At 42.6% G+C, this 27,860-nt stretch overlaps 1 protein-coding gene across 1 annotated transcript in view; it reads left to right on the top strand.

The window, feature by feature from the left end:
• The first annotated feature begins 18,879 nt into the window (after positions 1-18,879).
• Positions 18,880-27,860, top strand: part of SHB (SH2 domain containing adaptor protein B) — a 99,027-nt gene continuing 90,046 nt past the window's right edge. Inside the window, 2 exon segments of the mRNA XM_032993835.2 lie at positions 18,880-19,552; positions 19,555-19,749. Of these exon segments, the coding sequence (XP_032849726.2) occupies positions 19,175-19,552; positions 19,555-19,749 (573 nt within the window). The 5' untranslated portion in view covers positions 18,880-19,174.

The following is a 27,860-nucleotide window of genomic DNA, read 5'->3' as shown; positions in this document are numbered from 1 at the left end:
CAGGGTAGGACTGGGTGCTCAGGGATGAGCTTAAATGGGCTCCCTGAGCAGAGAGTGCATGACTGAGGTTCCCACAGGAGGTAGCCTGGGACAACTGAGGCTTACTAGTGCCCTCAGGGCCCTGACCTTCTGGTAGTTGATAAGCAACAGGAAAATACCAGACCTAAGGAAAGAAGCATTAAACTGTATTATACTTGCTTCACTCTATGACAGTGGTGCAGTTCCATGGTCAGGCCATTCCTCTGAACTGATAACCTACAACTTGCCAATCTTGCTGGTTTAGATAACAAAACCAAAATATCCACTGTATTATTTTTAACCAGTCATGTGTGAGGCTGGAGTTGGGGGATTACTCCATTCAGGTCTGAGGCCTACGCAGATTCAAAAAAGAGTTCATCTGCTTTTAAAGATGAAATTGGCTATGCCTCTACCCCACCTTGGCTCTTTTTGTCTCTCTCCTCCTGGTGTCAGACAGAGGCTCAGAGAGATTTTTCCTGCTTCCATCTGTCTGCAAATCCGCTAGCACTAATGTGTTGATATAGGAGCAGTTTTCATTCTCAGATAGGAGCTGGCAGAGATGTTTGAGGCAAGAGAACACTCAACAAGACCTGAAGTAGGGGGAAAAACCAATGGTGCACACTAGTGATGCACAGGACTTGGGTGTCCAAGCACAGGGAGGTTTGGGGGATAGACCTGCCCTCTGCCCTCTGCAAGGCTGCAGGAGCCACTGAGAGCCTATGGGCTGGGACCCAGGCTAAGAGGTAGCCACTCTGGGAGCCAGTGCTGGCATTGGAGCACCTGGGCTCTGCCCACTCACCCAGCTGCTCACTAGGCACTGGCAGGTCCCATGGCCTATTCTGGATGTGCTCTCCTGATACTACCGCAACAGGAGCCCACTGGATGCTTGGTCACTTTGGAGCAGTAGCAAACTACACATGATGTTGCTGCAATGAAGTACCTGCTCTTGCCTCCTGGTTTGTCTAAAGCTTCCCCACTATACAGCCTCAGTATGAACATCATGGATGAACCTCAGTAGCCTCTTCACAACCTTGCAAATGTGAGCCCCCCAGAAAGAAGAAATTCTCACTAGATGACAGGCTAAGTCAGCAGATGGTGTCCTCCATCCCCTGCAGCAAGGAGTCTTTCACTGTTAATACTCATCCTTGGTTACTTGGCATGGCTCACACTCGGCTGCTGGAGATGATTCATGTGACATCACTCCTAGTGGCTTGTCACCTGTTCCAGGGTCACAGACTTCATCCTGGTATGGAAAATCACCATCTTCCAGCCATAACCATGATAGAAGTTTTCATTTTTTGACTTCACAGACACAGGTTCTGCCTGCCTCTCCATCACAGATACAGGTTCAGCACTTGAAACTGCAGGGGCTCAGAGAACATCTGGTCAATCTTTCTTAGCCTCTCTGATGTCACACGGTCTGCTGACCTTCCACAGCTCCTGTACTTGGCACAGATACTCAGCAGCTATGCACGTCCTGCAGGCTAGAAGATCACTTGAACCATACTCAGTATGAGACACCAGACATGCTCTGCAGCCTAAGGCATGCAGAGTTGTATTCCCCTTCTGAAATTCTGTTTAAGTCAGACTCTGATAATGAAGGGACAGGTATTCCAGCAGCTCATGGAGACCATGCCCTGTGGCATGTCACCACCATAGCTGAGTACATTTATGCTGGACCAGAGCAGGTTTAAATGCTTAAAACATTTGTTGCTTAGACTGGTGTACAAGCCACTGCTTCTAAGACCTGTGCCTTGAACCTGGCTCTTATACAGTCCTCTCCCTAGCACCATCTAAAAGGAGACTTGACCTTCCCTAATCAAGAGTCATCTAAAACAAAGGCTCCAAGCATGATTTGATCAAGGGTGCCTAACAGAGTTTTCTAGAAGATGCTAGAGCTACCATCACCTTATCCTTACATGGCAGCAGCAGGAACACTTGGGTTTCTCAGGAGGTTCCCAGGAGTCTCCCAACAATCCCAGACAAAGTGCTCAGAAGATTCAGGTCTTCTTCTCACCCATCTGACTATATGCCAACTGCTAGTATTTATGTGCAACTACTGCTGTGGATGAGGTGCTTAGCCCAAAACTCTGAAACAGAAAAGGACCAAACAATAGGCCGCAAACCAAAATTGACTTCTGAGTGAATTCCCCGACCAGCAATCAGCATCTTATCAGCAGAATGAAGCAACCAGCATCTTATCAGCTGACTGAAGCAACCAGCATCTTATCAGCATGAAAATGCAACCCTGGGAACTATAAGTAAACAATAGGAAGTAACTATAAATCCCAAATGTAAAGAAAACCAGCAACTCCTCAGACATGCCCGGATCCTGGCCAGATCCAGACATGCCTGAGTGAGGAATATCAATCTACCAGATATCTCCTGTGCATTTTGTTTAGATTTGTTTGTTAAACTGTATAAAAGCTGGGCCCTCTCACAGCACAGACGGAGACCACACCTACGAGTGGACACCCTGCGTAGGACTTCCCAATTGCCAGGAAAGGCTCTCCGACCCTTCGCTGTGACGGGGCTCCCCAGCTGATGCACGGATCTGGATGATGGTAAAGTCTGAGGGCAACTGGTGATGTATCTTTCTTAATCACTATAGCTAGCTTTATGTAGTAATGACTAGGTGCATTACCTTGCTTATTCTTTCTGCTGCTTTAAACTAAAGTAAAATAAGCCTATTTCTTTAGCTTGGTGTCTGTGTCCTTTGTGTTAACCCCGTCAACTGGCAAAACAAATTTGGCATCACGGACAGGATAAGAACAAAATGTCATTTTTTAAATCTAAACGTAATGAATCAGCTCCATCTGAAATTCCTGGATGGGAAGATCTTCCTTATAGTTCACTGGCTCTTGAGTGGGCTAAGGTCGGAGGACCATGTGAACAATGGGAAAGTCAGCTAAAAGAAGCTGAACCACTGGATGTATTAAAATGTATCCAAAAATTATCTATCGAAAAAGGAAAAGAAATTGTGTGTTCGGGAAGACGGGGATGGGTTTTGTTAACAGCATATTGGAAACAGCACCAACAGAAAGAAAAACTGTTGTTAGAGCTCTCCCACATGGAGCAACAGATGTGTGATTTGCAGAATCAAATTGTAATGCTACAGTGTCAAAACAAGTTGCTTGCCGATAAGTTGGATACTTATCAGACTGCAGCTGAAAGAGCTGCAGTAAGAGTTGCACAGTATAATATAAGAAAAGAAGGGGATGAGTAAACCATAGGAAAGTGCATGCTGTGATTGCAGAAGCAGGGTTACATTGGGATCCTGACAGATGGGATGGAGATATTTGGGATTCTACGGGTTCTGATGAGGCTGGTTCCTCAGATGAACCTGTGGATGTAAAACCAGTGTGGAGACGGAAAATAGAATTGGATACTAATGGGCAACAAGTAAGGAAGGATGTGATTGAAGATTATACTCAGCATGAAATAAATGATATAATTGAAAGATTTAAGCAGAGACCGGGGGAACCCCTGCTCTCTTGGATGGTGCGTTTGCACGATCAGGGAGCAGCAGGGGTAACCCTAGATCCAGAGGACTCTAAGAAGTTTTTAGTTTTAAGTTCTGACTCCTTTGTGCAAGATGTATTCCGAAATAATCCTCAGGATACAAATTTGTTAACCTTGGCCGCCCAGGGATGTAATAATAAATACCCTACGGAGAATGATTGGCCAGGTGGGGAACGTCCCTGGTATACTTTGTGAGATTGCATACAGCGGATGAAGGAGGAAGGGATGAAATTGGCAATCTTTATAGGAGACCTTGACAGAATGATGCAAGCTGCCTTGTCTGTCACTCATAGAAACCAATTGATTAAAACTGCCCCACCAGCATATAAAAATGTAATAATGACTCAATTAATGAGACCGGAAATCCCATTGATGAAATAATTGAAAAAATACAGCAGCTAGGTGATCTTGGAGAATGGGGCCCCCGAGGAAGTGCAGGAAACTGAGATACTCGGGACAGCCCTAAAGGAAATGAGAACAGAGTTTCTCTCAAAGAAATGTTTACAGCTTTATTGAAGGATGGCCTATCTCGTGAAAAGATTGATGGTGTTCCAACTAACGAGCTGTGGCGAATATACAAACAAAGAGGGCTGAATAAGCCTAGCAGGAGAGTGCAGAGTTCTGAAACTAAGAAGCCAGGGGTAACTCAGCCTACAGCACCTCCTCCTGAGCCTCAACGGGACTTCCCGTCTGCAGATGGTGGGCCCTCCGCAGGCAGATCAGTTGTTCCGGGGGAAAGGGAGGATTGGGAGCTGTATTCTGATTTATACCTATGGAAGGAGACTAGGGAAATTGTCCAGTGTAGTAAACAGGAATGAAATTATGGCCAAGCTCCTGTGCAATGGGCACGGAAGGACCGACGGCCCCATGCGGAGGTCCAAATATTTTGGAAAAAACGGTCCTCACAAACAGTAAAAGCCTTCATTGACACAGGAGCGGAGGCCTCCTTGATAAATGGGAACTCAAAGAAATTTAAAGGACAACCTGTAATTATTACAGGTCTGGGAGGGAAACAAGTTGAAGCTGTACAAACTCAGATTGAAATGAAAATAGGAAACCTCCCCAGACGACTGTATTCAGTCATGATTGTCCCCATTCCTGAATACATAATAGGAATAGACATTTTGAAGGGACTAACTTTGAATCTCCCAGACGGTCAGTACCAGTTTGGGGTGAAAAATCCTATCAGTATTAGAACAATTTTAGTAGGAAAAGTGAAAATGCCTCCTGTACAGATTCCTGCTGCTACTAAATTAGTGACTATGAAACAATATAGAATTCCAGGAGGGCATGAGGAGATATCACAGACAATTAAAGATTTATTACATGCAGGAGTATTGAAACCAGTTATCACAGCTTGGAACAATCCGGTATGGCCTGTCAAGAAAAGTGATGGGTCATGGAGAATGACAGTAGATTTTAGGGAATTAAATAAACACACCCCACCACTTACAGCAGCTGTACCAGATACTATTACTTTAATAGAAAAGGTTCAAAAGCATTCAGGGACTTGGTATGCTGTAATAGATTTAGCTAACACCTTTTTCACTATCGCAATTGCAGAGGAGCATTGGGACCAATTTGCCTTCACCAGGCAGGGACGACAGTATACCTTTACCACATTGCCTCAAGGATGGCTGCACAGTCCAACCATTTGCCATTGGACAGTGGCTGAGCATCTGGAAAATAAAATTGCCTCCTCATATGCAAATAGTGCATTATATTGATGATAACCTAATTCAGGGAAACAATGAGAAGGAAGTGCAACAAATACTTGAACAGGTGGTAGATCATATGAGACAGAAAGGTTGGGAAATTAATCCTAACAAGATTCAAGAACCATCCCAAACGGTAAATTTTTTAGGAATTCAGTGGCATTGTGGGCATCGGGAAATATTACTCAAAACTCGCACAACTATTGATATTGCCAGTTTTGAAAGCAATTGTGAAAAAAGGGGATCCACCTCAAGTCACCACTGTTCGTGGAGATAAAGGGTTTGGATCAACTAATTTCAATAACGGAGCTAAAGTATGGGTCCAGAGTTCAAGCGGACCTCCTGAACCAGCTGAAGTAATAGCCACAGGAAAAGACAATACTGTTTTAATCATGAAACCTGGACAGGAAAAATGGGAATATGTTCCTGCAACTAAATGTTATCTGCGAGAACAACTAGATGTCTCAAGATTCTATACTTTAGATCCTGCTAAGATGGATTTGCCTGTGTATCGTCATGGTCCATTTGGGAAAGGCTTTCACACCGGGATGGCCACTGGAAGGTCCACGAGAGACACCGCTTAGGTGGCAATGGAAAATTGCAACCAAGACAAGACAACAGGATGATTTCCGATGCAAAGCAAATTCTGCCTGTATCATAGCCAATCTTACTTTCAGTACTCAGTATAACGAAACATGTACATACTGGTGGCGTTCAGGACCAGCATCACGATGGAGAGATCGTGGACGTCTTTTTGTAACCTGTCCTACAGATAATTCAACTGTCACTATATCTAGTAAAGTATCTCTTAAATGTTGTAATGTATCAGGTCTACCCAGTTCGAAAGATTATTACAAATGTGTTAATCGAACAGGTGGTCATGAGGTGAATGCTGCTCATGCAATAACCCTTCCCATGGAAGAAACAGAAACACTAATATGCCATAATAATTCAGTAATGAAAAATCGGTTACACTGGGGAGACTTCTTTACTATGTTAAAATCTAAACCTCATATTTCTGTTGATCATTTCTACCGCATTCCATCTACTTGTGTTCAAGTAGCTCAACAATATCAGAAACATGTTATTCATTTCAATATTTCTTTCCCCCTCCTACTATCATGTAGATGGAAAAGGGCATGGTGTGCCACCCTGTTAGGAGGAACTGGAGCAGGAATGGGAGTTTTAAATTCTATTGATATTGAAACCTTAACAAACAAAGTAAAGAATGCTGGTTATGATGTGGCAGAAGGAATTAGGTTGCAGGCTCAGTGGCTTCCAACTACCTTTACCCCACAAACTGGGTCACTGAACTATGATACAGAATTTTTAAAGCTCTTCAATAGGACTCAAATTAATCAGTGGCATGTTGACCACAACATTAGCCAGATTATGAATTGGACAACATGTACACTGCAGACTTTACATGTCCTTATGCAACGAAACAAAGCTCAGAGTGACTTAACGGCTAATAATGAGCTGTTATGGAGAAACATATTTAAGAAATGGATTCCTCAAACCCATTGGGTCAAATTATCTCCACAGACAGTGCAGTGCACAGATGTATTCTGTGCTGGTCAAATAGTCCACTACGATGTTAGCCAACCTGAAGTTATGTGTAAATTTCTAGTACTGCCTGTAATTTTTGGGGAAAAACCACCCTATGAACCAGAATATTGGCTGCCCCACTTGGAGGGAGATTATATAGACTCTAGGAATCGAACCCATAAATTAGATTTGTGTACGTCCACAGCAAATGGTTTATTGTGTGGACAAAGCTCGCGGTTATATGAACCATGTTTATTGGAATATTCAGTGAATCTGTGTAAATGGACAATCTTGCCCAAAAGCTTTGATATGTTTGTAGAAATTAGTGCTAAGCATGTTTGTATAGTGACAAATGATAAAAATATTCTAGAAATGTATAATCTAAGTACTCCACTTTCGGGATGCCTCAGAAATGTATTCTATCACATCTGGCACGGACAGATGTATACTTTTTATTCAATGCATGAAGAACAACTAAACATGTACTGGCATCCCCAAAGCTTAGGACTTAATGGAATCAGCTTATCCCTGACTCCACTGAAAACCATCATGGAACAATTGCGACGACACCTAGAAGGACGAAATAAAACTCTGTCAGACTCTGTGATACAGACTGTAATCACAAAGAATCAACTAATGTCGCTAGCTAGCCAGATGGAGAAGGAGAATGCACACACTGTGGATATCTTTACTGGATATTCATGCTCTGCACCCAAGTGTTGAATTTCTTATTACATCCTCTTGTAATATTGTTAGTTATCATTATTATTATTACTTTATGTAATTGTTATGTATGGTATCGTATCGAACGGATAGAGCGAACATATTGGGCTCTTCCAAAAGGGTTGTGATCTTCACTCATAAGTCAAAGGACCGATTGAAACAGAAAAGGCCCAAACAATAGGCCTCAAACCAAAGTTGACTTCTGAGTGAATTCCCCGACCAGCAACCAGCATCTTATCAGCAGAATGAAGCAACCAGCATCTTATCAGCATGAAAATGCAACCCTGGGAACAATCCCTGGGAACTATAAGTAAACAATAGGAAGTAACTATAAATCCCAAATGTAAAGAAAACCAGAAACTCCTCAGACATGCCCGGATCCTGGCCAGATCCAGACATGCCTGAGTGAGGCACGTCAATCTACCAGATATCTCCTGTGCATTTTGTTTAGACTTGTGTGTTAAACTGTATAAAAGCCAGACCCTCTCACAGCACAGACGGAGACCTCACCTACAAGCGGACGCACTGCGTAGGACTTCCGAATTGCCGGGAAAGGTTCTCCGATCTTTCGCTGTGACGGGGCTCCCCAGCTGATGCACGGATCTGGATGATGGTAAAGTCTGAGGGCAACTGGTGATGTATCTTTCTTAATCACTATAGCTAGCTTTATGTAGTAATGACTAGGTGCATTACCTTGCTTATGCTTTCTGCTGCTTTAAACTAAAGTAAAATAAACCTATTTCTTTAGCTTGGTGTCTGTGTCCTTTGTGTTAACCCCGTCAATTGGTAAAACAAACTCCCAGTCACAAACGAGTTTTTTTGGGTTCCTACATTTGATTTCAATTACCATGCAAAATTCATGCCAAATGCTAAGGTACTGTCTCCCCTGCACATTAGGGAAAGCACACACTGTCTACAAGAACACAAGAACTCACAGCCAAGTTCTCTAGACTGGCCTAAATTCACATTCCCACGCTTACTCTTCTCATACTCCTACACGTGTTTCATTTCACTCTCTACCATAAATTCAGCCCTATAGCTGAGCTCTCTACTGTCATGCACCAACAGCTGGCAGACAGCTTCTCTAGCCTGCCTGCACTCTCCTTGCTGCACCCATTCCTCTCGTATTTCTGCAACAATTCTGCCCTTTCCATTCCAGTGCACATTCAGCAACATGTACTTACTGCGCACTCCAACAAAAGAGCTTGCAACCAACTTATTTAGCCTGCCTCAATATCTCCTACAGACATCTATTCTTCTCATGTTCCTACTGCATCTCTGTGCTTCATTTTACTTGCCACCAAAACTCAGCCCTAGTGGTCAGATATTCACTATGAAGGAAGCTCAATGTACGCACCTACTGCAGCCAACTTCTCTAGCCTGTCTAAAATAGCCTTCACAAACCCATTACTCTAGCACTCTGCAAGTAACTCTGCTTTTCATTTCACTCACCACATAAAATTGATCTAGCCACTCAGTCCTCTACTGTTCATGAGGTCCAGACACATATCCACTGTCCACTCCCTGCAAAATAGCTCTCAGCCAGCATCTCTAGCCTGCCTGCACTTGCCTTCCCATGTCCATGCCTTGTGTTCTAAATGCAGTTCTGCATTTCATCTCACTTGCTACCTAAAACTTGTCCATGCCACTCAACTCTTCACTACATATAAAGTTCAGACACACACCCACTGTGTGGGTTTTCTTAAAGAAATAATTTATTTCAGTATCTTTGTCTTTAGTATTTAATTCTGTCTTGGTAAAATTGAACAGCGTACAGAACATGGGCAGAACTTCCAGGAGATATTTCTTAATCATCTTTGATAAAAGAAATGGATGTTTGAGAGAGGGTATCATCTCAGCTGAACCAAAGCAAGTGGGAAGATATTCTGCTGCCCACAGATGCTGTGACAATTGACAGTTACCAGTTCTCTACTGTCATATAAAACCATGCTATAGGAAGCCTTTCTCTGATATGATCAATCTTCATTTAAAGAAAAATATGTTAGTTGTTTTTCCTCTGATGCTATGATTCTAGTGTTTTGTTAACTTAGCAGTTAGATACATGATTAACAATCTACTTTTATTCTTGTATCTGTGCTTTTATCTGTCTTTTGATTATATTAACTTTCAATTTTAATGGTATTTCTCCTCCTTCTTTCAGGGATTGATTCTTCCTTTTCTGATGGATCAGATTTGATTTTGTAGTGTTGACATGCTGGAGAAATCCTGCATCAAAACTTGTTAAGTATTGTTTACAATCAATCTTGTAAATGCTGATATCACTTTTGACCTCATGCACTTGCTTAAATGTTTATTTATTTAAATTAAATCTAAAGTAATCCTACACAGTTGTCAGTATCTTGGCATTTAGCCAATTAATGCCTTTAATTTGAAATTAATATTATTTTGGGAAATACACCAGCAGGATGGGAAACAAATGCTAAGTCTTTTGTAAGGAAGTGAAATTTTTATATTTCTTTTGGAGGACAAGGAAATAAGTACTTGATACCAACACATGGATGTTGGTAGCTGTGAAGCTTTAGCCTTGGCTAACAGCCAAATGCCAACACAGTTGCTGACTCCCTCTCTGGTAGTGATCTGTACAGGAAGAGCACTGTATATTGAGGATTTAGTAATCCACACAACATTTAACCTGATCACACTCAGGTCTGTGCTGTGTTTCTCCAAGCTGTACATACAGGGTGGCCTTCAGGCCTGTGTTGTTCTGTACAAATCCCTTGGATAAACTCAGCCAGGTCACTGGAACAGAAGAGCCTTCAGACAGTTCCTGCTGGGTACCAACAATTACACCTCCTGTATGGCCTTGCCTTTATCTAACAGTGCAGCAAGAAGTTCTCATCTCCTTCTCGTTTGACAGTAGAAACAATTAATAAAGTTGTTTACTTGTAGAAAAAGCCCATAATAGCTCAATTTACCAAAATGGAAGAATCTTTTCTATGGGTGGGGTTTGGCCAGCATGGATCAGAGGACCATGTAATGGTACACCACCTGGGGTTCCCAGAATCTAAGGGGATTTAAGATTTTTGAAAGTATTCTATCCTTACAGTGTTAGCCCTAATCATACTTTACAGAGTCTGAATATGTTTTTTACTGGTATCATTAACAGACCAGCAGGCCCTGCTGCAAAGCACCTTCTCAGTAGGACAGGAGGAGAAAATAGGATGAGAAGGCTCATGGGTTGAGATAAAGACAGGGAGATTGCTTACCAGTTACTATCAGTGTCAAAACAGACTTGACTTTGGGAAGATTAGTTTAGTTTATTGCCTGTTAAAATAGATTCAGGTAGTAAGAAACAAAGACAAGCATTAAAAGAGCACCCTTCCTACCACTCTCCCAAGTTTGACTTCATTCCTCTAGTCCCAACTCCTCTACCCACCCAAAGGTGCAAGGACGGGGCATGAGGCAGGAAGGCTATGGCCAGTGCTAGTGGTTCCTCTTTGTTGCTCCTTCCTACTCACTATTTTCCCCTCCTCCAGTGTGGGTCCTTCCATAGATGCAGTCCTTCAGGAAAAAACCTGCTCCTGCATGGGTCCTCTCCATGGGTCACAGTTCCCTCGGGAATATTCACCTGCTCTGGCATGGGGTCCTCCACAGTCAGGTGGCTATCTGCTTCACCATGGAGCACCTCCTCCTCCTCATTCTCTGACCTTGGGGCTCACACTGCCTTTTTTTTTTTTTCTCGCCCTCCTCCTCTGCTTGTTCAGCATATTTTCCCCTTAAAAATGATGCCATCATCTTGGCTGAGGGGCTGAGCTATGTCCTGCAGTGTGTTTTTTTGAGCCAGCTGGAATCATTTGTGTCTGACATAGGAGAGCTGTGGCCTCTCCTCAGAGAAGCCACCCCTGCAGCCTCCCGCTGCCAGCATCTAGAAGTATCTTTTAGTTCAGGTTCCGTATCAACCTCCTAACTTACTCCAACAAGTAGTACATTATTTTAAATTTTTTAAAAAGGTGTTTGCCTGGTATTGTTCATCCCTTAGCATAGTTTTCTTAAGGTGAGTTTGTCATAAGTGAACTTTTTTGCTGCTACCCTGATGAGATTAGAGATTTTCACAAATAATCTTGCTGCCTTTCAGACTCTTGTGTTAAAACCAAGGGCAACTAATTATCAATCAGTGGTGCTAAGAATGGATTATCAAATAGCATCATGCACTGATTTACTTCTGGTGGCCATTCCTGAAGACTAAGGTAGATGATATTGTCATGGCATTATTACTTGGGTGCTGGAGGTCATGACATACAAAATGAGCTGAGAGAACTGGGTTTGTTCAGCCTTAAGAAAAGGGAAGCCCAAAGGGTAAGATCATTGCTATTTTCAGCTACCTAATATGAGGGCAGAGAAGGTGAAGCCAGATTCTTAACAGAGGTGCATAGTGAAACAACAGGCAACAGAGACAGAAGCTGCAACATGAGAAATTCTTTTTAGGTATTAGGAAAAAAATTAATCATGAGAATAAACAAACACAGAAGTAGGTTGTTCTAAAAGATTGAAGGTTGAATTTTTGTCCTGAAAACATGAAAAACTAAACCGGACAAGTTCATCAGCACCTTATCTGTGTTTTACATTCTCTGAGGTGAGGATTGGATTAAATTAACTCCAGAGATCCATTCCAGTTTAAATTATCATATGGTTCTGTGATCACAGTAAGTTGATATCCATCAGATAACAGATTGAAGTTCGGCCAAGATATTGATTCAAGATTTCTGATAAGATATATACTTCCTCTAGTAAAACTATTTTACTTTCCTTGCCTAATAAACACGTTTGTATATGATAGTAGTTATGGTTCTTTTACAAAACTATTTACCTACTAATTATGATTGCTGCTTATATGTGTAACTATAAAGTAACATGCTGGACTTAAATCTATGACCTTCCTTCTGCCTTCAGTCTCTATAGATGTGATAGGCATTGCACCTTCCATTTCACTAATTGTTTCGCTGAACGGAAGAGGTCCAAGTAATGAGGATCTTTGTAGGCAAGCAGTGTTCCTAAAAACAGCTTAACTTGATACATGACACTTTTTCTCCCTCAGTATTTCCTGTGGAGATCACTATTATATGTGTTTGTTTGAAAAACAATTGCTGGCCCTTCCTATTCTGATATAGGAAGTGAATAAAGGTGTTAGTGTTTCTTGAACCCATGAGACTTTCTATATTTTCCAAAGCAGATCTCTTGGAAAAATGTAATGGAGGCCATCCACTTGCGGAGACATTTTACATCAATGAAGGCCATGATGCCCTTGAAGGATTTTGAATAACAGAAAAATAAGAGCTTTGAATAACAGAAAAGTAAGGTCACAACAGACCTTGAAGGTTTGTGAATAACAGAAAAATAAGGTAACAACAGACCTTGAAGGTTTTGGAATAACAGAAAAATAAGGTTTTGGAATAACACAAAAATAAGAATGTTATCAGTGAACAACAGAGGACTTTGGAAGAATGCCCAGAGCAAAAAAGTTATTGTGACAAAGGAAAAAAAAGACATGTCTAGTTAAGCTAGACAATCAAATGTTAGAATAGGTGCATGAGTAATGTATGTTAACCAATAAGAACTTATGTTGGGGGGATTGACAACTTTGTAGGGGATAAAAATGCAGCTTTCTGAATAATAAAGGGTCTTTGATCTTAACATCGGAGTCTGTGTCGTCAATCTCCTCATCCACTTTAAACGTTAAAGGTACAAAAAAGAGTTCCAACTCTTCACAAATAGTTATATGAGGACAAGAGACCGAGTAGTGAGTTACATTAATTGTTTGTATTAAGAAGGAATTATATAACTAGTGACAATTGAAGCTGACAGCAACCGATAGTTACCATCTGTTCTATTTCATTCTACAAGAGGAACCAGACTGACACCGGCAATTGGAAGGTTTACATCTAAGATCTAGGACAAAAGTAGATGAACCACAATTTGTGAGAGACTGATGTACATTTAATTGATAGCACAAATTAACAGAATTCTGGAAGCCTGATGTGGCTATCTTGTTTATCTTGCCTAGTGTGGTAGGTTGTCCCTGGCAAGATGCTAGGTGCCCACTGAGCCACTCTATCACTCCATCTCGTCAGCTGGACAGAGGAGAGAAAATAGAACAAAAGGCTTATGGGTAATGGTAAGGACAGGGAGAGATCACTCACCAATTACCATCACAGGCAAAACAGACTCATCTTGGAGAAACTAATTTGATTTATTGCCAATCAAATCAGAGTAGCGTAATGAGAAAATAAAACCAAATCTTAAAATACCTTTCCCCCAAATCTGACTTTTAATAGCCCATGTGATACAAACAAAATAAAATGATTGAACATGAACCACACTGGTTCTTGGAGGTAAAGAAATCATCACATAAGCAAAATTTAAGAGGAATATTATCTGTTTCTCTTTTCCTGCAGCATGAAAATATGGGACAAATTGGTTGGACTTAAATAACTAAAGCATTACCACAGTATGAACACTTTTCCTTACTTAGGAATAAACTAGTTGCTGGAAGATGTTATTTTGGAAAGTAGAAAAGTCAGATCTTCCTAGTAATCCTGCATTTAGTCATACACATACACAAAAAGGAAAATACTCAGAATTCTGATAGCCTGTGGGTAACAAACTGATCTGTAATCATTACCTGAACATCTGCAAATAAGAGGAATCCAAATGCACTATGGTGTTACACACCTTTTCTGAACTATCTTACATTAGTCAACAAGAAAGAAGTTGTTGCTAACTGGTCAGAGACTGGAGCGAGGTTCTGATCGTATTCTTAGGAACAGGATTAAGACTCAAAACGGAGTCAAGTGCTGCAAAACTCTATTTGCCCATTGCAAATGAAGAAGGGGGAGGAAAGAGAGAAAGAGAGAAAAGAAAGGGGGTTTGTGATAGCTACCACCACAGAACTGAAGCCCGACAGTCTGTTAGAAGATGAGTCCGTGGAACAAAAGTGAGAGATGTCCGTGAAGCGATGATGGTGGCAAGGAGCAGCAATAGTGGTGGCTAGGAGAAATGGTGATGGTGGAAAGGAGAAGCAGAGTGGTGGTGGTGTAAAGAGCCCCTGCTCTCCGCCCTCATCTCTGTTTTATGCCCTCAACCCCACCTACCACTAGCAGTGGTGCACATGCCCAGTACCATCACTGGGTGGGGTGGTCTGACTCTGGAGTTTTAGGTGGTTTCTGACCCCAAAGTTTTAGGTGGTTTCTGACCCCAGAGTTGTAGGTGGTTTCTCACCTCAGTTCTGGGTGCATGCGCAGGGGTGAAGTAGCTCTGCTGCCATGGCAGTGGCAGTATTGGGGATCCTGCTTCAGCAATCTCAAGGAAAACAAACACAGTCTCTGACAGAAGTGTATTAAGAAAGAGAATATTTCTCTATTTTATGATGGCAGTTCTTAACGTGCTGAATGCTTGTGATTTTTTGCCTAGCCCAAAGACATAATAACCAGAAGGATTTTCCTGTTTTCCACCTTTGTTGCGGATATTTCAATGTGAAGAATTGATCAACACTAAAAATGTTGGACTTGTTTTCTTGTTGAACAACTGTAAAGTTAGATATGGCAGCACTACTTAAGTGTTTATTAATCCATAAAGTTCTTTGCTCTTTATATCACATATTATTCTTTATTCTTTACCATAATTTAAAATGCAGTGCTTGTACTTCAACACTTACTACACATGGAAATCGGAGGCATAAGAGGAAACAAATGTCTTGTAAATTCCAGAGTAGTTGCTACTTAACTTCATTATTTAATTAAATTAATATGATTAAGAGTGTGCACACTTAATCAACACAAATGAATAACTTGTGTGCAATAATACACATGTAACAAATGCTAGCTCTTCATTTGGTCTCTGTGGAGGTAAGAATCTCTTTATTACTCGTTCTCTAATTTGGAACAAATTGAAAAGCTTCTCCTGGTACTTCTACTTCAAGACATACAGAGCCAACCAGAAGCAGATGTTCAATTCAGATTGTAACATTTTAGGATTTGTTGTTTCACAGAGAAGTTTTAAGAAAGTTCTCTTTCACCACTACCTCTTCATCCTGTTTGGTAAAATGTGCCAGCAACCAACAAAACAGAACTCATAACTCCAATCAAAGATTTGAAAACATGAAGCCTGGTTCCTCTGAAAAGCTATGATAAAATGATTCACAGCAGGGACTAGGAGTGCTGTAGATGCCAATATACTATACCTGAGCAGACCGGGGTTGGAAAGCAACCTATGCACATCCAAGAGTGCTGTGGTTCCTGCAGACTCAAGTTGGAACAATCTCTGAGATTGGCATGCTCCACAGGCAATATAAATATTAATCTAATTTCTCTTCTAATCCTGATTTGCAGATTCTTCTATTTTCATTTATAGATATTATCCAGGTTTGGCTTTTCCTGGGGTTATCCAGTACCCCCATCTTTCCCATCCTCCCACATTGCTGAGATTTAATGGTAAGAAAATTAAGAGAACCTCTGAAAAACTAGAGAAGCTGCTCTGCGTTGGCATCATTTTGCTCACCTGTTACTACAAGCTGCCTGTCAATGCAGCAGAGAAAATGTAGCTCCTCATTAAGCCACAAGGGCAATGACTGGTCTGAGCCTGGGGTACCCCTGGGGCCTTACTGCCCCTCCCCTGCCTCTATGGTGGAGCCAAATTCTTGGTGGAAAGACTGTCAGAACAGGAATCAGGGAGCTGTTAGACTTCTGGGTAATGAAATTCTTCAAGTTCTAAAGAAATTGAAATTCATCTTGTTTCAGGGCAAAAACTTGCCCTTGTATAATAAGGGACCTAGAACATGCCAATCCTAGAAACAACTGTTGGGAGTCTTGTAACCCCCTGAAAGACTCTGGTACTAGCCAGTCAAGAAAGAGGACACTTCTCAGGCTCAGGCTGAGAAGTTGCTCTGAAAAAGCCTAAAGTCGGACAGGATGAATATGCTGAACAGAGATGGGAGAACAACACTAATAGTGTAAAACCAGAAATGTTTCCAGCTGCCCATGCCAGTAGAGAGAGCATGCTATCCTCCTTTCCACACAACCTGATGGCAATGCTGCAAAAAGTCCTGCCAGGAATGCATTATAATTGAACCCTGTGTTCATAGCAGAGGAGCTTTGTTCTCAGGAGGTCACCAAAACATACAGACACACTTGCCTGGAGCAAGCTGAATGATAATGATAAAACTCGAGGAATTCCTTTGCATTCAAAAGAGAGAAAGAGGCTTCCTATAGAGAATGTGCAGCCAAGAACAAGATTTAAATGGTCCATTTCCATGTGAAAATCCAATCCATCATTAATTCATGAAGACAACTGACTCCATTCTGCCCTCAGAATTCATCACTGGGGATGGGTGTGTAAAATATACTACAGGTATGACTCTGATGTTGGGCTTCAACAATGCTAACAGGGCACTACACAGGTGTTTGCCAAAATGCAACAGGGCACTTCAGTGACTTGTAATGCAAAGTAGAATAAGGGGTTTTGTCTCCCCCTCTCTTCTGAATATAAAAAGAGAATATAAGAAGTCTATTTCCAAAATTATTAAAAGCAACAATGCAAAGCATGACTAGCTCCTGGCATCTTCACACCGCTCTCTGAACACTGCATAATATTGCGTTTCCCATCTTCAAAAGGGGCCTACATCTCAATTCTAATTTCAGGTGACCCTTCTGCATGGAAAGCATGTTAGGACTTCTGCTGTTCATATTAAGAACACGCCCATGGTCCTTAATGAAACTGGGTTGTTCTTGTGCAGAGCTTTGACCTGTACGAACAGAACAGAACTCCTGAGCTGCAGATCCCCAGCTTGCTCATCTCTCTGCATTCATGGGCTTGATAAAGCAACAGGGAGTTGGTGTTTTATGTGGAAGTATAGATCTGGAAAACTCTGTCATAAGTTGGAATGGTTTGAACTGAAGGGATGAAAACGATGATCCCAAAAGGAAAAGAACAACCAACTTCTTATGGCTTTTATTGATGGTTCTAAATTCTTATTGCTGGAAGCCTCCCAAAGATGTAATTGTGAGGTCTTCTCCAGCCTTTATTTGAAGCTGAATTCAATCTCTGCACTGTAGGTAGAACAAAACCACAACAAAACCTCCCTATCCCAGATCAGTATGCACAACTGAAGCACCATAGGCCAAGCTATCACCTGGGAAGTTATTTTGTGTGCTTTCTTTCTTGTGGCAGAGGCCATAGATGGGCATGGAAACATCAGCCTAAGGACATTCCTATCCCCATCCATTCATTGCCTCCAGCCTTTTGTAAGGCTAGACCAAATCAGAATGGGGAGGAAAGATTCAGGTAAGACTGTTATAGCTGGAGAGAAAGAATTTGGGAACACTGTTATAGTAGGTGTTTACCTTTGGGCAGATGGACAAAGATAAAAAGCAATGCTAACTGTTCACAGATATGGTAGTCCAAAAGGGACAAAACCTTCTGGCAATAAGCAAGTTGAGCAGCATGATTCACACAGCTGTCATCTCTGCATTTGATTTACTATAGTCCTTATCTAAGAACACACCTGGGAAAAGCACCTACCATCAAAATACACAGTATGTTTGCGAAGTATCTGCCCTAGCCAACAACAGGGCTTGATGCCCTCTGACAGGTGCCAGCTGGTCCCAGTCAAAACTCCATACTTCACCAAGGGGAAAGGGTACACAGAATTAGTAGTATTAGAAAAGTCAGAGCTCAAACTGTGCAAAAAGTGGCTGAGACCACATTATCCTGGCTGCACATGTCCTGGCCCCTCCAGATGACAGAAGCTGCTGAGGAAAGGAAAGGAAAAAGGAAAAGAAAACGGAAAGGAAAAAGGAAAGGAAAAGGAAAGGAAAAAGGAAAGGAAAAAGGAAAGGAAAAAGGAAAAAGGAAAGGAAAAAGGAAAGGAAAAAGGAAACGTACTCGTGCTTCCTGCCTTCTCACGCGGCAGCTCCGCTCCCGCAGCCTTCCACACATGCAGAGATGAAGCCTCGACAGGTCTCCACCCGCTTCAGCATCGGCCCGAGGGGGTCAGACAAAGCCCCCGCCGCGTCCCTTCTGACGTGGAGTACAGGAAGAAGCCGTGCTGACGCTCTCCCGCATCCCTGGGACTCGTGCTTCTGCTGTTGCTAATGCGCATCCCGTCCCCCTCAGGGATCACGAAGAGACAGCGATGAGCCCTTGAGCTGGCCCCATGCAGGGAGGTGCTCGGCCAAGGCCACTTCCAGCCAGGGCGGAGCGCACCGCACAGTTACAACTCGCCGGCATCCAGCCCAGCCCCGCTCGGCTCTCCACCCGCGGTCGTGTCAGTGGGCGGGCCCTGACGGCGACGATTGCATGCGGATACGTCCTCCGCCTCCCCAGTGCGTGCTGGGATCAGGCTGGGCTACGCTGCAAGCGTGAGGGAGCGGGGTCTGAGCTCGCGAGAGTCCCGGAGCCGCCGGCGGCCGGGCGGAGCTATGACGAGCACTTGGCTCGGGCCGGGAACGATTCCGTCCCGCCGGGAAATCGGGAGCCTAAGCGGGGCACTACCAGTTTTTGGCAGTAGAAGGGAGGTGTCTGGGTGGCTCCGCCGCCCTGCTTCTTCATGAGGACGGCAGCAGTGGTAAACGGGGCTGGCGCGCGAGGTGCTCGGGGCAGCACGCGGTGCTGAGAGGCCTCGGTCGGGAGAGACGATGGCCAAATGGCTGAGTAAGTACTTCAGCCTAGGCAATAACAAGACTAAGAGTCCTCCGCAGCCTCCGTGTCCTGACTACCGAGAGAAACACAATGGTACAGACAGTGCATCCTGTCCCGACAGACCACCACATCTCCACAACTACACGTCACCTGGCTTTCCACACCGTCGCCTGCATGACGGCACCAGTGACTTGCTCCGTGCCTACCATGCCCAGAAAGACCGTGACTTCGAGGATCCCTACAGTGGGCCCTGCCCATCTCTGCACAAGCTGCATGCCATGTGCTGCCCAGACTACTCCATGGCCAAGGACCTGAGACAGGCAGCCCCCCAGGCTTTATCCTCCTCATCGTGCTGTGCCATATCCCTGCCACCTGCACATCTGGCTCTGCACACCTCTTTCGTAGCCACAGTGAACGCCGTGTGGTAATGCTGCCTGACATGAAGTACATCTCCCCCAAGCACCGGCTTATCAAGGTCAACAGTGGTGGTAGCAGCGATGGAGCAGACAAGAAGCTCAACAAGGGCTCCAAGCATCTGATGACCTCTGTCCCATCTGCCATGAAAGATAAAGTAAGTGTTGTGCTCCTGTTCCTGCCACTACAGACTAGGTAGCAGGGCTGGGGCTATGTCAGCCCTGGAAGGATTTTTGGTGAGAGGACTAGCTCCTGTCTGAATGTGTATGTCTGGCACATGAAATGGTGGTGCCCTGCCCTCTGGGCTTTCAAACTCACCTCTGTTCTTATGGGGCAGGTTTGCAGGTGTGCCTAGTCCTGCTCTGACGCACAGTGTACTGCCAACATCTTGACTGTACCAAGGTTCTTGGGTTGGCACGCTCCTGCAGAACAGGATCTAAGTCTTTGAGGAGGTGCTTGGGGATCCCTAGAGTCACTTGAGAAGCCCCATGCTTGTGACCCAAAGTTGTGGCCTCAGCCCTGTTGTTGTGGTCTGGAGCAGTCATTATACTTAAAAAAAAAAAAAAAAAAAAAATTCTGATTCTATCCTGAATCAGACTGCCTGTTTTTAAGGAGACTGTCATGTGTCCAGTATAACTTCTTCGCATTTTAGTCAGAAGTGAAGTAGTTCAAAGTCCTGTGTTGTAACAGCACCACATCTCCCATGATAACTCTGTTTCCAACTGGCAAGTATCTGAAGCAAAATCTATAGCTACTGGCTCAGTTGCAAATGTTCTCCTATCTTTTACCAATTTTTCTCTACAAATATTAACGAAATTCTGTACACACAGCACTGGAGAGTGCTGGGCTCAGGAGCTCAGATTAGAGCTGGGAAGCTTTCCAGAGGGAAGTAATATTACTTATTTTGTAAGGACTGCACATATCCATTCCCGACACCACCCCCCGTTCCCCCCTCCCCCCCCCCCCCCCCCCCCCCCCCCGTTGGTCCTGTGAGTACAGTTTAGTTTTTTCATATACTGGAAATGAATATTTTTCCATTTTGTAAATTGGCATTTATAACTGAAGTGCAATTGTCACATCACAGAAATTCTAAGTATGTGCAGAATGTAATCAGTTTAAATTGATACATGCGTGTACATGTTTAAATATGTAACATGATTGCATTGAGTGATGATACATGTCCGTGACAACTTGATAAATTATATCTTGTCCAGGTGGAATTCCAAATAAATCAGCTTATGAATGTGATGATACAAGGTTAAAAGTGTAGAATTTGTTACACTGTCTGTCATTTTAGGTGTACTTCCTGTCTGGAAGCAACTTCTTTTGTGGGAGCAATTGGTTAAAGCTAGATTCTCACTATGTTACAGTCTCAGGATATTCAGACTTCTTTCAGTTGCCTGTGTTGATACCATGTATCTGCTGTTAGGCAAATACTTTCATCAACTTCATACTTGAGAGAAAATAACTGCTTGGGGCAAGATGCTTCCAAGTGCAAATGTGAGGGGGGTTTTGTTTTGGTTTTGTCTTTTTTTTTTTTTTTTAAATAGGGCATTTTTTTTTAATTATTTTTTAATTTGAGGCCTTACTGAAGCAATTTTCAGAGCAGAAACTACATCTGTTAACTAGGTAACCCACTACCTTGTGTTGTCATAAATGTGTGCGGCTCCCAAGCCCTTGTTGCAGGTTCTAAAACTTGTTTTGAATGAGCAGCCTACAATTTTTTAAAATAAGGTACAGAACACTCATGTCATAGTCACATTTTTTTCAGTTTTTGAGAGTGAGAACTATATATGACAAGCAGAAAATCTTAGCATGTCTGAGAGATAAAATTATCCCTACACATCAAAAGGTTAAGTGTGCCTGCACCCACCCACAACAGAATTTGGTTGTAGGAAGCTACATAGATTGCCTTTTGTTCAACTGTGTTATTTCCTCCCAGTAATGGAAATGAAATCTTATTTCACAGCCCTGAAATGTAAAGCCTGACAGGTGAATTTTGAAAGCAGTGGTCATAGTGAGCAGGCAGAGAACCAGTATAGGCTTCTTTCCTATACCTGTCATTCACTGAGGAGGGAAAAAGACAGATTTTATTAACAGAGTGTGTCTAATTCAGTGGCAAATAAAGCAAGTGGAAATAAACTTCTGTAAGAAGGATATAGTAGAGGAGATAGTAAAGATGTTAAAAACATCAAAAGGAAGAAAAAAAATCTGTGAGTAATATAGCTTAAGCTAGTAAGTACCTTAGGAATGAAAAAAAGATCTAGTTGCCATATAGGTCTGTCATCAGAAGTATGGTAGTGTTTAATGATCCACTAGTGTTCACTAAATGCTTATGTTCCGTTCCAGTACCTTTGGGTTTTTGTTTGTTTGTTTTTGTTTTGTTTTGTTTTTCATATACAAGGATAGAGAACTGTTTTCCTTCATGTGTTTAAATGAGAAGTGAGAAGTATGGTTTTCAGAAAATTCAATGAGCAATTTTAGAACTTCTGTGATTAGTCATCAGTAAAGTGTTGGCTGAAGAGCTCAGTTGTGTGTTAAATTTGAAATAGTTACTAGAGTGGAAGGAAATTCAGGAAGGTGCTTGTTTGATGTAGTTGCTTATAAAGGACAAATGGCAAAGTATGAATAATGACAGACTGATTAATCAAAATTCCCAGGAAAAAAATGATTGACTAGCTGAATCAGGGAGTAAAGGAGACGGAGGTTAAATGCAATGGCAGGCATGATGGTATTTTGCAAGATTCCACACATAGGTTTTAAAAGTAATCATAGAGATGTAATGTATCTGGGGTTCAGGAAGCTTCGATGTGTAGAGGTAGAAGTACCAACTAAAATGAAGCAGACAAACCCAAATTGCCATGTATTTTTAATAGTGTGGTGACTGACCTCTATAACAGAAGCTTGTGGGAGAGTCACCATTGCCAATGTCTTTGAATTCAAATTGGTGGGTGGATTTTTTTATTTAGGTAGTACAATCAGGCAGGTTTTAGGGCTTTAACAGTGATGTGTATCTTCAAACAAGGGAGAGCAAGATATGTTATAATTCATGACAGAAGCAGCTCAGTTCCTCCAGTATAGAAGATAAGAAATTAATGGCTTCCATCTTTAGTGCTGGCCTGGGAGATGTTAACTTCTTAGCTCTCCTGTGGCAAATGAATGTAGACAAGCTATTTGTGTAAGAATAAATGTGTGACTTGGCTTATGTGGTAGGTTCACAGTGGCTGAATGCCAGATGCCCACTAAAACCTCTCTCTCTCCCTTCCTCAGCTGGACAGGAGAGAGAAAATTCAGTGAAAGGCTCATGGATCAAGATAAGGACAGGGAGAGATCACTCACAAATTACAGTCATGGGTAAAACAGAATCAACTTAGGGAAATTAATTTAATTTATTACCAATCAAATCAGAGTAGGGTAATGAGAAAATAAAACCAAATCTTAAAATGCCTTCCCCCACACCTCCCTTCTCATCGGCTTCAACTTCGCTCCTGATTTTCTCTACTTCCTCTCACACAGTGCAGGGGGAATGGGAAATGGGGGTTGTGGTCAGTTCATCACACGTTATCTCTTCTTGTTCCTTCCTACTCTAGGGGGACGACTCCCCATGCTCTTCCCATGCACCAGCATGGGGTCTGTCCCACAGGAGACAGTTCTCCATGAACTTCTCTAACATGAGTCCTTGCTCTGTGCTACATTTCTTCATTAACTGCTCCAGAGTGGGTCCTTTCCATTGGATGCAATTGTTCAGGAACAGATGACTCCAGCACAGATTCCCATGGGATCACAAGTCCTGCCAGCACACCTGCTCCAGTGTGGGCTCCTCTCTCCATGGAGGTCCCAGATCCTGCCAGGAGCCTGCTCCAGTGCAGGCTTCCCATGGGGTCACAGGTTCCTTTGGCTGCATCCACCTGTTCTGACAGGGGTCCTCCACAGGCTACAGGTGGATCTCTGCTCCACCATGGACCTCCATTGGCTTCAGGGGACAGCCAGCCTCACCATGGTCTTCAGCATGGGCTGTAGTGGAATCTCTGCACTGGTGCCCTGAGCACTTCCTCTCCATCCTTTTTCATGGACGCCGGTGTCTTCAGAGTTGTTTCTCTCACATATTCTCACTACTCTCTTTGGTTGAAGTTGCTCTTTAACAGTTTTTTCCTCCCCTTTTCTTAAATATGTTATCGCAGAAGTGCTACTAGTGTTGCTGATTGGCTCAGCCATGGCCAGTGGTGGGTCTGTCTCGGAGATGGCTGGCATTGGCTGTGTGAATTCTACACTTGTATAAGGAAAAAAAAAGCAACATTTGCTTCCATGGGATCCACCTTAGACGTGTGTGGTGCAGAGATCTGGCTGCTATATAAGCATGAGGGCTAAAGCTGTTTGTGTTGAAAGCTTTCCCCCATTATGTAAGAAACAAGTACCTTTCTGACATTGCAATAGACTGTGGTAATGCTGTTTGAACTTTAAGGTCCTGCATAAAAGTGCTTAGGCTCCATGGAACATTATTAATATCTGTATATAATTTAAACCCTTTAGGAAACATTGAGAAGATGTTTATCTTATTTCTGTATATGAAAGTTCTAAGTTTTATTTGATCTCGCAAGTGAGAACAAGTCAGGTGTATTTAACAGAATCTTGCAGCTGGTATTTTGAGGTGCACTGAGGAAACACTTGAAAGATGTCTAATCAGTGATGGAGTTATTTATATCAAAGTATATAGTTTCTAGAGATCCCAAACTACAAACATAACTGTGTCTTATTCCCATATTTAATCCATTACAACAGTGTGTCAAGCTGCCACTTTTTACACTTGGTCCTACTCTGAAACAGTCTTCCTCTCTGCATGTTTCCTATTGACATATGGCTCTGCCTTTGAATCTGAGGTCTCAAGAAAAAGATACCGGTGGCCACTGGTCTTGCAAACCTACATGAATGGCCTGGGCAAGGCCACACATAAAGGTAGCAAGCTGAATTTTTTCAGTGCATCTCATGTTGCTGTAGTGCAGCTATAATGCAGCTAGAAATGCATTTTTCCACATGTCAGTCCCATGATTAAGGGACTGTCTTATGAACGGGAAGATATTCAGTTCTTACCTGAGGCTGTGGAGTCTTAATGACTTTAGGGCTGTTCAATCTGATGTGATAGGCTATTAAGTTCTGGTGTGAAGTATGCCTGTTGTATATTCATATATATATTCAAGTATGCTTGACATCTGCAGTGTATTGCACAGCTTGGAACAGTCTTAGCTCTGGGAACCATCCAAATTTTCAGACTATTGGATGCAGAGAGATTGAAGCAGATAAAGGCTATCAGGAAGGGGGATGAAACAGTTGGACACATGGAGATTGAAGGAGGGAGTGGTGGTCTTCTGGAAGAGTGTGCCATATGTATACCCTTCCAGTAAGCAGATCCAAACCATCAAAAGGAAGGACCTCAGTTACTGGATTCAAGTGAGAAGACTGACTGGCCCCTTCTGAACTGAGATGTGCTTATTGAACTTAACAGGAGACTGTAACTGAGCAGATTCCACGTGTCCTTATTCTGAAAAAGGTTAATACTGCAGTACAAATGCCCATAACGGAACTGGGCAGTACTGTGGACCTTTGTCCAGTTTCCACCCCTTTTCATGTAACTTGTGTATCTAATGTCTATGAACTATATTCACTTGGCCCCCAATGAACAAGAACACATGCTTGCATCACTGTCGCGGTCAAGACAGACAAAACTATGGTTGAGACGGACAAAAATACAAGACATATTCTTCTTTAAAGCAAGTTAACATCAAAGCCCAAAGCAAAATGCCCCCAAAAGCCTTTATTGCTCTCCTCCTTTGTTCCTTTATACTTTTTGTACAGGGTGTACAGATTTTCTGGACTGCCTACCAACACACCCCTTCATGTATTTGTTCATACATCGCATGTTCGTGGAAATGAACCATGGCTCTTGCCAGGGTGGAGAAGTTAATATGCATAAGCTTATCACGCAAGCGTAGTAAGATAAAAAGTTCAAAAGTTCAGGCTCCCAAGCTTTCTAGTATCTCTATCCACCTAAAACTATTTCCAGGTACAGGGTTATCAGTTCTACTGATGTGTCTCTTTTCTTATTGGTTCAGAGTTGTTATGCTCTCTTACTGCAGTCGCTAAGCTTGCTCATCTTGCAGCTCCTCCTGTTCTTGTTTGCTCTGTCAGGGGTAGTTTGGAATCCTTTCAAGGTTGAAGTTGTTCCTTCCCAGGGCCTCAGTCCAGCTGAGGTCCTCCACAATTCCCCCTTTTTGTATTTGTGCTACAAAAGTCGCCCATGTCACCTTCTGCAGGGCCCTTTGCATCAGGGACATTAAATATAGCAACATTAATAACACAACTAAAATTATAATCAATACCAACATTCCAGTCTTGATCAGTGATAGAATCCAACCAAACAATCCCTAACCATGAAAGAAGTTATTTAACCAATCCTACACATCATCAGTCTGAAGCTTCTTCACTCCTTCCTTCAACATTTGAATACTCTTATGAATTGATTCTGAGTGTTCTGACAAATTAATACAACACATTCCTTCAAAGTCTTCACATCCATGTCCTTGGGCTAGCAACAAAAATCTGTCACAGCCCTATCTTGCAATGAAGCATGTCTAGCACTATCTACCTTGCAATGTAGCATGTCTAACGCTATCAACATCTGTTAATAATCCACTTAATGCTACTATCAGCACATCGGTGGACTAACACAGGGGCCCACATTCACAGGGTTGGCCTAGGTGTCTACAGGCAGCCCAACCAGGCAAGTGAAAAAAGGGTTTCCAGGGGAGGCAACAGAAAGGCATAATGTTTTTGTCGTGTTATGTTTGCCAACTTTACCCATACATTCTCTTTGTGTTGTGGCACCATCCATGCTTCATTATCTTGTGTGGCAGTCCACATAGGCTGAACACGGCGAGCAGGAATCCATTGAGGTCTGCTATTTGTGGTTCACATGGAGAGGACCAATGACCTGTAACCAGACCCTTATCTACACCTTAAGCTCTGGTTTTACCCTGGAGGTAGGTATCAGGGATCCAAAATGCCACAGCACTCATGGCTGCGGTGACTCATCTGTTACCTGCAAAAAATTTAATACATATGTGGTTTTATTACGGTGTGATTCCGGACTTTCTCCCCCCATTCCCCCTTTTTTGTTTTTGAAGCATACGCTTCAAGGTGCCATGGGCATGGTCCACAAAAGCTTGTCCTGTGGGAGAATGAGGAATACCGGTCATATGCTGAATTCCCCAAAGAGATAGAAATGATGCCACTTTTCTAAACTTATACGCTGGGCCGTTATCAGTCTTAATTTGTTGTGGCACACCTGCAATCAAAAACGTGCGTTGCCAATGTCAAACAACATCCTTCACTGATTCCTGAGTGTGCGCTGTAACAGTAATAACAGAAGAAAAAGTGTCAATTGAAACATGCACATATTTTATGCGTCCAAAGTCTGACATGTGAGTAACATCAGTCTGCCAAACTTGTAAGGCTTGTAACCCACGTGGATTGGTTCCATAATACTGAGGAATATGATGTCCTTGACAATCTGGGCATGCTGGATAGACGAAACTGTTTCCTCAGTGCTCGATGTCCTTGATGAAAAAATTGATGGGACTCAAAAGCTTGCTGTTTGTCATTAGGTATTGGCCCCATTGCTACGCCTGCTACAGCAGCATCAGCTTGAGCATTATCTTCAGTGATAAAACCTGGCAGTGTCGTGTGACTTCTAACATGCAAAACATAATATGGATGCTGCTGCTCTTGAATCATAAGCCATAATAATTTTAGTACCCCAAATAATTTTTCATTTGCCACATGACCTAGCACAGACTTATCCAATTATTGGACCAAACCAGTGACGTATGAAGAGTTAGTGACAATATTTAATGGCTCCTCAAACTTTTGAAAAACCATGGCTTGGAGTTCCACAATTTGTGGAGACCCTTCTTGGTGTTTGATTAACTGTTGCCACTGCTGGCCATCATAACATACAACAGCCACTTTTCCTGTTTTCCCTGATCCATCCGTAAACACGATCAATCCAGCCACTGGTTCTGATTGGTTTAACTTTTTGTGCAATTCGCACTTGACTGCCTAATTTTAGAAGGGGATGAGAGGGAAGATGATAAGAAATTTGCCCCTCAAAACCTGCTAACGCTGCTTGCAGGGTTGAATTGCTGGTGAAACACCATTCAGAAAACTCTGTTTGAACAGGGACAACTATTTTCTCAGGATCATTGCCTGTCAGTT

Source organism: Tyto alba, unplaced genomic scaffold (assembly GCF_018691265.1).
Source record: "Tyto alba isolate M040663 unplaced genomic scaffold, T.alba_DEE_v4.0 Super-Scaffold_13, whole genome shotgun sequence".
NCBI classification, from domain to species: domain Eukaryota; kingdom Metazoa; phylum Chordata; class Aves; order Strigiformes; family Tytonidae; genus Tyto; species Tyto alba.
Note: the sequence above shows the minus strand (reverse complement) of the source record. Positions and strands in the feature narration are given on the sequence as shown.